The following is a 12,295-nucleotide window of genomic DNA, read 5'->3' as shown; positions in this document are numbered from 1 at the left end:
CCACATGTAAATGACACATCTCACCTGATGAGGGGACCCACCCACCACTTTGACCACGTCAAAAAAGCAAACCACCTAGCAAACCGACCAAGGATGATTTCTTAACGATAATGAAACGATGAGGGGGTTAAGGGAGGAGAAAAAATGACAACTATGCAAAAAATTGATCGGGGGGTTATGTGAAACACCCATTTTCATAAAATGGACTTCTTCAAAAAATTATATGCATGTTTAATGTTTTTCCAAATGCCTGATTCAAAATTTTCAAATAGAAGATTTTTAAAATAAGGTTAATGTTTTTTCTATTCATATTTAAACAAATTCAAATGCTTGATTAACATTTTTCAATAAAATATTAACATTTTCTTAAGAGAAAATATTTGGATCAACCGGCTTATTTTCGCCCGTCGTCTCTTTTGCTTGCCACGTGGTCAGGGCCTAATCAGTTTATATCCCTTTCTGTCTTATCTCTTCAGCGAAGCACATTAACCACACGTTTTCTTCCTTCCCACATTCATGCATTTGTTGCAGCAACATTACATTCATTGCAAAAGGCGGTGCTATTATGACATGCGTCGGCAATGGCGAGCGACGTTTCTAGAGCATCATCTCCACTGTAAAAATTTCTGCAACATCATTTATGTTGTAAAAATTTCTTCCGCAATAGTACCAAAGTTGTCAAAAAACAAAGAATTTTTTCTAAAACCTGATCTATATCGTGAAAGTTTTCTTCAACATGACCTTTGTTGCAAAAGTTTCTTCCGCAATAGTACCAATGTTGCAAAAAGATGAGGAATTTTTCCTGCAACCAAACCTATGTTACAAAAGTTTTCTGCAACATGACTTTGTTAACATTTTTTTAAATCTTGGTTAACAATTTTTTTGAAATTTTTATGTAATGTAGTTTTTTAATAGATTTATTTATCACATTTGGAAGTATGAAAAGTAAAAAATAAAAGAAATAAAAAATAGAAAAACGTGAAAAGAATGAGGCTGTGCCTCCATCGCGCCTGCGCCGGCCCATATCGCTCCCTTAGGTCTCGCTGTAAGCAAGATATATGCGCCCGTCCCACACGGCCACACGACAGCAGCAAGAGGAGTGGCAGCCTGCCGCCGGCGCGAACGGTAGATCGATCCCCGCTCTGCCACCGGGACGGCGCTGCTCCAGGGCGGTCGTGACGAGCGTCCGACTCCGGCCTCCAAATGCAGTCTCTAAATGGTCACTCGAGCATGGGTCAAAATTTGCGGACCCTTACCCTACATGGATGCATATCAATGACTCGAAGAAGCTGCACGTAATTAAGCTAATCCTGTGCTCATCAAACCTTGTTGCCGCACTGGTCGGCGTTGAACACACCAGTCAGATCCTAATCTGCCAGCCAGGGGCCTTGTCGTGGTCGGTACGCGCGTGTGATGAGTCTAAGGATTTTGAACACATGGCATTCTACCAGGGAAAGCTCTAGCTATGCCCTTGACGATGACGAGAACCTCCTTGTGGTGAACATCAGCCACGACCAAAGCACCGGCGATCCACAGGTTTCTCGGATTGGAAGGGTCATTGAGGGCACGGTGGTTTTCAGGTTATACCATGTTGGCTCTGAAGAGAACGGTATGCCCGTCAAGAAGCTCTATCTGGTTGAATCGCGTGGCGTGTTGCTGTTAGTACGCAGGGATATTTGGTGCCAGGTTCCTCAAGTTAGACCTGGAGGGCCTCGTAAAACTATTGCTGGACGAAGCAAGCTTGAGGTATTCGAGGCTGACTTTGAGCACTCGCGATGGGTGAAGGTGTCGACCATGGGGGATGACCAGGTGCTGTTTATGCGTCGAAGGTGCTCCAGGGCTGTGGCCGTGTCTCAGTACGGGTTGTTGGGCAATCACATCTTCTTCTTGGATGATGATGACGAGTATCGTATGGACTACAGTTACATCGAGGAGAGCACATCATGCAGTGCCTATGACATGAGACTCGGCGACATCTCTTCCCCTCATCCAATGATACGTCTGGCAGCATGGCTATTCCCCCAGGACTGAATTGAAGGTGTTATATTGTTGTTGAGCTGCTCCCATGTTATCTGACGGACCATGCTATAAATGTTTATTTTGCAAGCTGCTCACAGGTTAATCCATCTGACTGTGGTATATGGCGGTTGATTATAGTGTTTATCTGACCATGCTATAAATGTTTATTTTGCAAGCTGCTCACAGGTTAATCCATCTGACTGTGTTATATCCGTATATGGCTGTTGATTATAGTGTTTATCTGACCATGCTATAAATGTTTATTTTGCAAGCTGCTCACAGGTTAATCCATCTGACTGTGGTATATGGCGGTTGATTATAGTGTTTATCTGACCATGCTATAAATGTTTATTTTGCAAGCTGCTCACAGGTTAATCCATCTGACTGTGGTATATGGCGGTTGATTATAGTGTTTATCTGACCATGCTATAAATGTTTATTTTGCAAGCTGCTCACAGGTTAATCCATCTGACTGTGGTATATGGCTGTTGATTATAGTGTTTATCTGACCATGCTATAAATGTTTATTTTGCAAGCTGCTCACAGGTTAATCCATCTGACTGTGGTATATGGCGGTTGATTATAGTGTTTATCTGACCATGCTATAAATGTTTATTTTGCAAGCTGCTCACAGGTTAATCCATCTGACTGTGGTATATGGCGGTTGATTATAGTGTTTATCTGACCATGCTATAAATGTTTATTTTGCAAGCTGCTCACAGGTTAATCCATCTGACTGTGGTATATGGCGGTTGATTATAGTGTTTATCTGACCATGCTATAAATGTTTATTTTGCAAGCTGCTCACAGGTTAATCCATCTGACTGTGGTATATGGCGGTTGATTATAGTGTTGGGTGGTCTCATGCAAGCCGTGAAATGCGTTAGTATAACTTGCTTATGCCGTTAGTTGCCATGTACTATCAGTAAAATGCCTGGACGGCTGGACCTAATATGGTGTTTACTATGGAAGCTGTTAACTGCATAGTTTTCAAGTAGTATTGTGGTCATTGATGTGTGAGTAAATGATCTTAAAATGCATCATTGCTTATATGTATCTTTGGTTTGGTGATCTCTTCTTTTGCGAGAATTTTGCACTCTGAATTGGTAGATTTGCTTGTGTGGTTTGGCTGAATTTGGGGATTCAGTCACTGCTTGAGACTGAGTAGTTTATCTGTGCAGGCGCAGTTAATTTCTCGGCCCCCTTCACCGGTCAAAGGCGAGATAAATTGAAATTACTATGCGTGCTAAGCTGCCAGGCCGTGTTACCGTGTTGTGGATTTGAAGAGTACAAAGTTGTGATGAGCCTTCTTTTTCTTTTTTTTTACGGATAAAACTTGTATTACTCACATCACACAAGATTACAATCAACGTTGTTCTCAGGCCGGCTAATATGAATAATACTAGTTTTACAAAGACTCAAGAGGTAATTTATCTCCTTCACCAAAGAAGAGTAAAGTGATCTATCAAATGCGTGAAGAGTCCATTTCAGTTACCACCGGCAGGTCAGTGGGTAATAATGCCAAGGATAAGCCTTCAATACACGCGCCTAAGGCCCTGTTTGGAACCATAATAGATTATGATAATCTGGATTATGAATATAGATTACATAATCTGGTTTATAAAAATAATCCAGGTGGGCATGTTTGGAGGTCAGATTATATAAACTGTAAATCAGTTTTTAAATTGTACAATGACATGTTTGTCCTCTGTTTACAAGGAAAAATAGGAAAGTGGCGATGGCACTGCGTAATTCTCTTGAAGTTTACAAGGGTAACACGTTATTTGTAATTCATAATCTTATTTTAGCTGGGGTAGAGCAGATTATGAGATTATAATAATCTGGTCATCTAGTTTATAAAATCTACAATATAAATTGTCCTGTTTGGAAATACAGTAGATTATAAAAACCAGATTATATAATCTGAGTGGTTCCAAACAGGGCCTAATTCAGATTCAAAAGCATCCTGGAAAGAGAAAAACCGCCCGCATGATTAGCGACATCATGGTGACATATTAATTAATATCATATACATTTTTGTAAAGGAATTATATTTGTTTATCAAAAGCACACTTTTTGTGAGGAAATGCATGTTCCAAGATTCCTTACTTTCTGTGCACATTTATCTTAACGAATGTTCACATTTATCTTCGAGGTATTGGGCCTACTGTCTAATTTATCTTCGAGGTTTGGACTTTAGAGGTGTGGATAAACAAAACTCCCGCACGAGAGCAGCAGCAGGAGCGGCGGCCTACTCAACGGCCGGCGCGTCGCGGTCTCTCTGGTGGACGTACCCTCTCTCTTTCTCACCTCACCTCCCCATTGTCCCCCTTTTCTCGCTCGGGCCGCCTCTTACCTTGCTTCCCATGCATGTACGCAGTGGCGTGCCGCCGCGAGTCAACTCCAGCCGCCACCATTGCCGTCGCTGGCACTCACCGACGGCACATTCTACAACCTCATGTACTTTGGAAGGCTCAAGGGTCGGTGGGGGATTTTGAGGTCCCCATCCTTTTTTTCCTTCGAAGACCCAATGTTGTATCATCATGCATGGCATGTGCATTCTTGTATAATCTTATTTCGCAAGAGATGCCTTTCGACCCACTTGATATTGACGAGCCGATAATGCAAGGAACATCAGAAGATCATGATTCATAGTAGTTCTTGTTTCATAGTAGCATTTATTCTTATAGTAGGCCTTGTCCATATATAGTAGCATCTATTCTTGTTTAAATATGTTACAAATGATCCATGGTACTTGTTTTCTAGATGAAAAAGATCATGTATCACAAATGTTTCATTTCCATACTTTGAGCAGGGGAAGTGCTGAAGGCTTTGGAGAGGCAGCGGGAAACTTGGAATAGGAAATAGCTATGGAGGAACAAGAAAATGAGGAAGAGGGTCTGATCTCAACAGGGACAACTAGACGGTCCATTGGCACTTGCCTTATTGATACAAGTACTAGTTCCAAGAGGTAGAAGAAGGAGCCAAGGCCAAAGAAGACGACTCGACCAAGCGATCCTTTTGCGGCCATGCTACACGATGTCAACAGCCAGCTGAACAGCGTGACACAACATGTCGGTACAATGGCAACAACATTCCCAGCAGCAATAGTGCGAGAAGCAGCACAAGAGAACCCTTGATAGAAATCAAGAGAAAAGGCAACTAGTGAATTTTTTAGGCTTGCATTCACTAGGAGCGAGATCGTTGAAGTTGCAGCAATATTTGCTAAAGCTTCAGAACACATGAACATGATGCTTGTGCTTCCAGAAGTCCTTAGGAGGGACTTCGTCCTCAAAATGCTATCTGGTTTCCTTGTTTCTAAACTCTTTTTCTGTTTACCTTTGATAATAGGCTCCAGCACATGAAACCTCAACATGATTGTTAGCTTTGATAATATGTACTATCTTATGATATATTTCTAAAAAGAAATGCCCACATGTCCTGATTCTTGAATCAAAAGTTGATATATCATACCCTCCCTATATTGTACTGTATATACTTGCATATTATTGGTAACATTTGCCCATGTTCACCCTCTTTATAGTATCTTTCGGTGAGACATTTATGTCGGTAAGGCTTTCATAATATGTACCATCTTTTTAATCTGTACTATCTCGTGATGCAAATTTCTTACTGGTCATGCATTTGAGGGCAACTTCAACGGGCCGACCCAAATGGACGGCGATTTTGTCCGTTTGGGTCGGTCAGGCGGACACGAACATCCGCTTCCGTAAATGGGTCGGGGTATGCGTCCAACGCTGGCCGGATCTATTTTTTGCCGGCGTGCGGAAAAAATATATAAGTGCATAATTAAACATTAAAAATCGGCCACGAAGGCCGGCGAGAGTCCACGCATCCGCATTACACTAATTAAACATTAAAAAAACTAAAACTACGAGGGCAGCCCTAGGCGGCGGCGGCATCGTCGGAGCCGGTGAGGTCGACCAGCGTAGGCGCAGGGACGGCCCAGGGAAACGTCGTGTTCCACAGCTCAGCTGCATGCGCCTCTGTCGTCTGTCCTGCCGGCGCAGTAGCAAGGGCACGCTCCTCCTCCTCCAACTCTCGTCGTTCCTCCTCCGCCTCCTTCTCCAGCTCCATCAGCCGAAGGCCTTCGGCGCGCTCCGCCCGCAGGTGCTGCGCCCTCCAGTGCTCGAGGTAGGCTTGCTCCTGTTGCGGTGTCGCGCCCAGCCAGATGGGCGGCGCACTGACGAACTCGTTGACGGTCCACTGGTAGACCTCCCGCGGCTCCGTGGGCTCGGGCTTCGACGGAGGTGGCACGACGCACTCGTCGGCGGCCGGCAGCGTGATGGCCTCCGTGAGCTGCTGTTGTACGCCGCCTCCTCTCGGCCCTGCGTCGCGCTTCCTCCTCGCTGTCGCGGAGAACATTTGTCAGCCGCCTACCAGGCGGCCTCAGCCTCCTGGTCCTCGTCGCTGACGACAGGCGGGGGCGGCGGAGGGCCTCCTGGCTGCACTTCGCGCACGCCACGACGGCGTTGCTCCTCCTGCTCCACCACGAAGCACAGCTCTCAGTTAGGGGAGTCGGCCGCGTACGCAGGGTCTCGCCGCTGCTCCGTCGTCAGCAGACGCCGACGGCGGCTCACCTCCTCCGCATGCACCCGCGCCGACCGCGGCACGGCCGGCACCGGAATCCTCTCCGGATCCAGATGCCAGCCGTGCGGCAACGTGACATCGGAGTAAGGGAACGGCACGCGGTGCTCCCAGTGCCACCGCGTTTGGTGCACCGGGACGCTCACACGCTGGCGAGGCCGGCTGGAAGACCACGGCGGGGAGATGGCGCGGGGTACAGCGGGGCCTTGTCCTTATTTGGGAAGGCGCCGGCCATGGTGCTAGGGTTGTTGTCGCCGAGGAGGTGGCGGGATGTGGACGGGCGGGGTTCTGGAAGTAGATGGAGGAACCCACCCCACGCTCGGATTAAAAAAGGCCGACCGTGGTCGCTGACGCGTGGGCCCGAGGATGGCGGCCGTCATAAATAATGTTGACTGTTGTGGTTGGGGGCGGAAACCAAGAGGGTGCGCGCATCCGCTTCGCGTCCGCGCTGACGCATTTCACTCCCAAATTTGGGCCGAAAATGGGTCGGCGCGGACGTGGAGCGGATATGTTTTCAAAATGGATCGGCGCATTGGCCATCATTTTTGCCCGCGCCGACCCAAACGGACGGCGGCAGACGAAATGGGTCGCCCCATCGAAGTTGCTCTGATGACGGAACCCACCCCATGCTCGGATTAAAAAAGGCCGGCCGCGGTCGCTGACGCGTGGGCCTGAGGATGGCGGCCGTCATAAATAATGTTGACCGTTGTGGTTGGGGGCGGACACCGAGAGGGCGCGCGTGCATCCGCTCCGACGGATTTCATTCCCAAATTTGGGCCGGAAATGGATCGGCGCGTACATGGAGCGGACATGTTTTCAAAATGGGTTGGCGCGTTGGACCATCATTTTTGTCCGCGTCGACCCAAACGGACGGCGGCGGACGAAATGGGTCGCCCCATTGAAGTTGCTCTGATGAAGTATTTTTCCTTGTATGTAAGTATTGGCTGCTCATTGACAGATGAAAGAAAGAAGCAAGGTTGATGGGACACAAAGGACTTTTTCTAACAGTGGTGCGACATGATTGGTGTGTACAAAACCCCCCGCCTTTTGCTATTGTTGTCTTGTCAAAGTGTTGTAATGCATACAGCAAATCATCGTGTTTCAATGTCCAAGTGTATATCACTGCCTGATATATATTGGAGTATATGTTTTTCATTATTGTTTAACAAACTAATATATGTTTGTGTCAGTATATGTAATTCTAGTATCATTGTTTTTGTTTGCTGTGTAAATGGAAACTAAAAGATTGCTTTCATTTAATTGCTCTTGCATGATAATCCATATGCATGCATTCGACCCTGACAAGGGGTGATTTTTATTTATCCAGAGAGTTGATAACCGGCGATGATGTATTCATATGTTTATTATTTTTGTAATTATTTTTATACAACCCATTCTTATTAGCAGATGCGAGAAATAGGCATGGTTGGTGAGAAAGAAAGTCTCTTTTTTTCTTGCAAGACGGTGATATGGCGAGATGAAGGAGATATTTGAACTGCAAGACCCTGGACTCGGCTCGTCAAAACGTTACAATTGCTTTTGTTAAAATACTTACAAGAACTGATTCTATAGATTAGCTTAAAAATTTGTTAAATTATGGATTTGCAGCTATGGCTTAATGCTGACTTAAACCTCTCAACTGTCCTTGAATAATGTCATTCTATTTATTTAGAAGTGTGTTCAAATCCTGGTGAGTATTTTGTAGTGATATATGTGTGTTTGTCCATGCGAATTGGTTTTAAATTCTGTGCCAAATTGATGGATTTGAAATTGTGCCGAGCTTTATCAGCAAGCTAAGCTAGTTGACTGAAATCATTTGTTTTGTACTTTTGCTTACGCACCTATAATCTACAGATTGCCAAAGCGCTAGTGCTGCATTCTGATTACCTTGCATAGCCAAACACCTGGATGCAACTGAATACTTTTACATGTGGAAAACAAACAAACCAGCTAGTAGACCTGTTACAGCTCGATCCCACCGTCACCACATTACATTATCAGTCCTGTTACCAGTTGGTGAAACAAACACCTCCTAGCAATCTCCTTTCATGATTGGTGCGCTAGATCCCTTCTTTAGTAATGCCGTGGGATGGAGGACAAGATTACTTTTTTCTTGACTATTACAGTTTTCAATAAATAAATATTCCATAAACTGTGTTTGATAAAAGTATATTCATAATCATAGATTTTCCAGAAAAGATCTTGTACGGCTGTATTGAAATATGTTTCAACATCTATTTAAAATATGCATGGCAATACAAATTCTCACAACATTTAGAAATTTGTTGACAAATAAAAATATTCAATGGTACATAGTGTTATCTAGGAATATGTCCCACTATCTAATACTCCCTCTGTCCCAAAATAAGTGTCTTAACTCTAGTACCGAGGGAGTAACTGTGTAGACAGCAAAAGATGTCCCACAAAACTGCACAATGCTCATCACAAGGGAGATAGCTACTTGAGCGCAAAGGAAATGTACCACTACAAGGGGTCAGAGGCCACCATGCCAAATCATCGCAAAATAGAAAAAAGTATATCTTACAATGCATTTCAGATAAAAGTAAAGATAGTACCAGTTGAAAGCCGGCGCAGTTAACAGCTTGCATAGTAACCACCATAATTAGTTAAGAGAATTACTGATGGTACATGGCAAACTGACAGAATAACCTAGTTCAGATAAATACTACTAATGCATTTCATGTCTTGCATGGTTTCTACTGAACACCACACCAACCACCATACATATCACGGTCAGATAGATAGCATGTGACCAGCTTGCAGAAGAACCACTGAACAACAACATCTATAGCACGCATGGTCAGATAACCTGGTAGCAGCTTGCATAGAAGCAAGTAACAGTGCTTCAATCACGAGGGAAGAGCCATGCTGCCAGACGCATTTCATCGCCACGCTTCCAGGAAATGTCTGGATGGACAGAACGATACCTGCCGGATCCTATGGCATAGGTGCCGTAAGAAGTGCTCTCCTCGTCATAGCCATACTCCGTACGATTTTCCTCATCATCATCCAAAAACAAGATGTGATCACCCGGGACCCCATACTGAGAGAAGGACAATGACCTGGAGCACCTTCGGCCTAGAAACAACACCTGGTCAGCCCCAACTGTCGACACCTTGATCCACCGTGAATGCTCAAAGTCGGCCTTGAAAACCTCAAACGCGCTTGGTCCAGCAATAGCTGCACCGTCATCAGGAAACCGGCAGAAAATCGTCCTGCGTACCATGAGCATTGCCCCACAGGATTCAACCAGGTAGAGCTTCTTGGAGAGCATGGTGGTGGCGCCAAACCCAATTGAAAACCATGGATCACCTTTGATGACTTGTCCGATCCGAGAAACCTGTGGATCCCCGGTGGCATGGTCCTCGCTGATGTTCACCACAAGAAGGTCCTCGTCTTTGGTGAGGGCGTAGAGCTTGGCCTGGTAGAATGACATGTCTTCAAACCGCTTGCACCGGTCGTGCGCACGTACTGACCACGACAAGGCCCCTGGCTGGCACATTAGAATCTGACTGGTGTGTCCAATGCCAACAAGTGCGGCAACAAGGTTCGGCGAGCAGAGAACCAGCTTACTTATGTGCAGCTTGTCCGAGTCCTTCATATGCATCCACGTGACGTAAGGGTCGGCCAATTTCGCCCCACCCTCATACGACCATTTAGCGACCGCATTTGGAGGCCGGAGCCGGACGCTGGAGAGAGGAGGGAGCGTCACCGTTTCCCGGGAGAAGGGGTCGACCATGAAGCACCCGTCGTCACGGGGGAAGACGAGCCAGCTGCCGCAGGTGCTCTGGTACCCGGCGAAGCCGCAGCCGGGGAAGCGGAAGGGCTTGGAATACGGCAGGCTGTAGAAGGTGCCGTCGGGGAGAGCGATCAGCGGCAGCGGCGGGGGCAGCTGCTGCTGCCGCCTCGCGGCAGCACGCCACTGCGGGCACACCGCGGCGAAGCGGGCACGGTCGGCCTGCGCGGGGAGCAGGCCGAGCACCAGGCCGGCCAGCTCCAGCGGGATGGACGACCACGACAGCGCCGGCGGCTGCAGGTGGGGTTTCTTCTCGGCCGCCATCAACCCTTCAAAACAAGAAAGCAAAGACACCAATGAGAAGCATTCCCCAGCGAGGAGGCAATGCGTCGAACATCTGGCGTGCATTGCCAGCGGAAGCGGCGAGATTGGGGATTGGGGAGTGCGGGACCCAAATCCCCGAACGAGCAAGGGAGGGAGGGAGGGAGGAGGAAGGGCCGTGAAGAGAGAGGCGGGTACCTGAGATACCAGCGCCGTCCCGCTGCCGGAGAGGGGGCCGAGTTGCCGTCCGCGCCGGACGCCGGAGCTGGAGTGTGGAGTGGAGTGTCGAGTGTGTGGCTGCCCGAAGCCCCGAACCGAGTAAGTACCAGTCCAACTGGCTGTGGATGCGCAGGCCCAGGCCCAGGCCCAGCCAAGCCGTATGGGCCGCAGGCTCACTCGCTGAAAAAAAGGGCCCCCGCCAGCATAAAAAAATGAGTTCCCGCCTTCTCCTTTTCAAAGAGGAACAATATCGATTTCAGCTGGAACTTGCCGACTTCGAGATTAATTTCGGTATATTTTCCCCATATTTATGCAATACAGTTTGAACAAACACATTTGTATGTGTTTGAAAATAAAATGCTCAAGGAAATTCTAAAACATGTTGCTAATATGTCCGGGGTCCATTAAAAAAAATATTATATTTACGGAACTGAGGGAGTAATATAAGACTTTTCTAGATCACTACTGATCCAAAGAAGTCTAATATTACATTACAGAGGGAGTATAAAATATTCCGGTGAATTTTCATGTTCGTGTAGCAAAAAAAAATAGTGAAATGGTGTACCATCTATAAAATATGTTTATGTATTTAAGAAACACGCAAATTGTTAATAATGTTCTATATTCCACAATCAAAGATGGGTTGTATACCATGGTTATTTGATCTCTTCTGACAAAAGAACACATACTTATATCAGGAGGATGTTATACAGGCCAGTTAACAGTAAACATTTGCTCCCTCCGTGCCAAAATATATGACGTTAAAGGGTTTGATGTGTAAATTTTGTAACACTACGGACATTTTCCACTTTCCAGAAATGCCCTCCCACCACCGCTCGCTCTCTCGTTCCCCTCGACCGCCTCTGGCTCACTCTCGTTCCCCTCTCACCCACCCCCTGTCGCTCCCCTCCAGATCCACACCATCGCCGACCTTCCCTCGCCGTCGTCGTTGTCCTCTCCTCTCAGTCGTCACCGGCCTCTCATCGCCTTCCTTTCCCCCAACCACCGCGCACCCCGTTTCCTCCCACCGCGCACCCCGTTTCCTCCCGCTGCTCACCCTGGTCAAAAGTTTGATTTTTTTAGGCACCGACGACGAGCTTCTTCCTCGACGGAGTAGATGGCGGACAGTGCTGGTGGAGCAAGACTGCTAGCAGGAGGGGCACCTCGTTTCTTCCTCATCTTGAATCGGGGACAAGGAAGCTGGGGCAGATCCGGCGGGCGGCGTGGCTTGCAAGAAGGTTGGTGGGAGGTTGGTGGAGAGGCTGCTAGCAGGAGCGCGCGCTGCTGGTGCTGGGCATGGTTCTGGAGCCGCAGTTCGATCGGCCGTACCTGTCGGCGTCGCTGCGGGACTTCTGGGGCCGGCGCTGGAAC

At 47.0% G+C, this 12,295-nt stretch overlaps 1 protein-coding gene and 1 pseudogene across 1 annotated transcript; one reads left to right on the top strand and one right to left on the bottom strand.

The window, feature by feature from the left end:
- Window positions 1–1,058: 1,058 nt before the first annotated feature.
- LOC123402256 lies at window positions 1,059–2,031 on the top strand (annotated as a pseudogene).
- A 7,147-nt stretch (window positions 2,032–9,178) lies between these two features.
- Window positions 9,179–10,982, bottom strand: LOC123419637 (F-box protein At2g26160-like). Its single transcript, XM_045107204.1, has 2 exons — window positions 10,904–10,982; window positions 9,179–10,713 (listed from the first exon to the last, which is right to left on the bottom strand). Exon 2 carries the CDS (start codon window positions 10,706–10,708, stop codon window positions 9,494–9,496), a length of 1,215 nt encoding a protein of 404 aa, XP_044963139.1. The 5' UTR covers window positions 10,709–10,713; window positions 10,904–10,982; the 3' UTR covers window positions 9,179–9,493.
- Window positions 10,983–12,295: the final 1,313 nt, after the last annotated feature.

Source organism: Hordeum vulgare, chromosome 1H (assembly GCF_904849725.1).
Source record: "Hordeum vulgare subsp. vulgare chromosome 1H, MorexV3_pseudomolecules_assembly, whole genome shotgun sequence".
In the NCBI taxonomy this organism is placed as follows: Eukaryota; Viridiplantae; Streptophyta; class Magnoliopsida; order Poales; family Poaceae; genus Hordeum; species Hordeum vulgare.
Note: the sequence above shows the minus strand (reverse complement) of the source record. Positions and strands in the feature narration are given on the sequence as shown.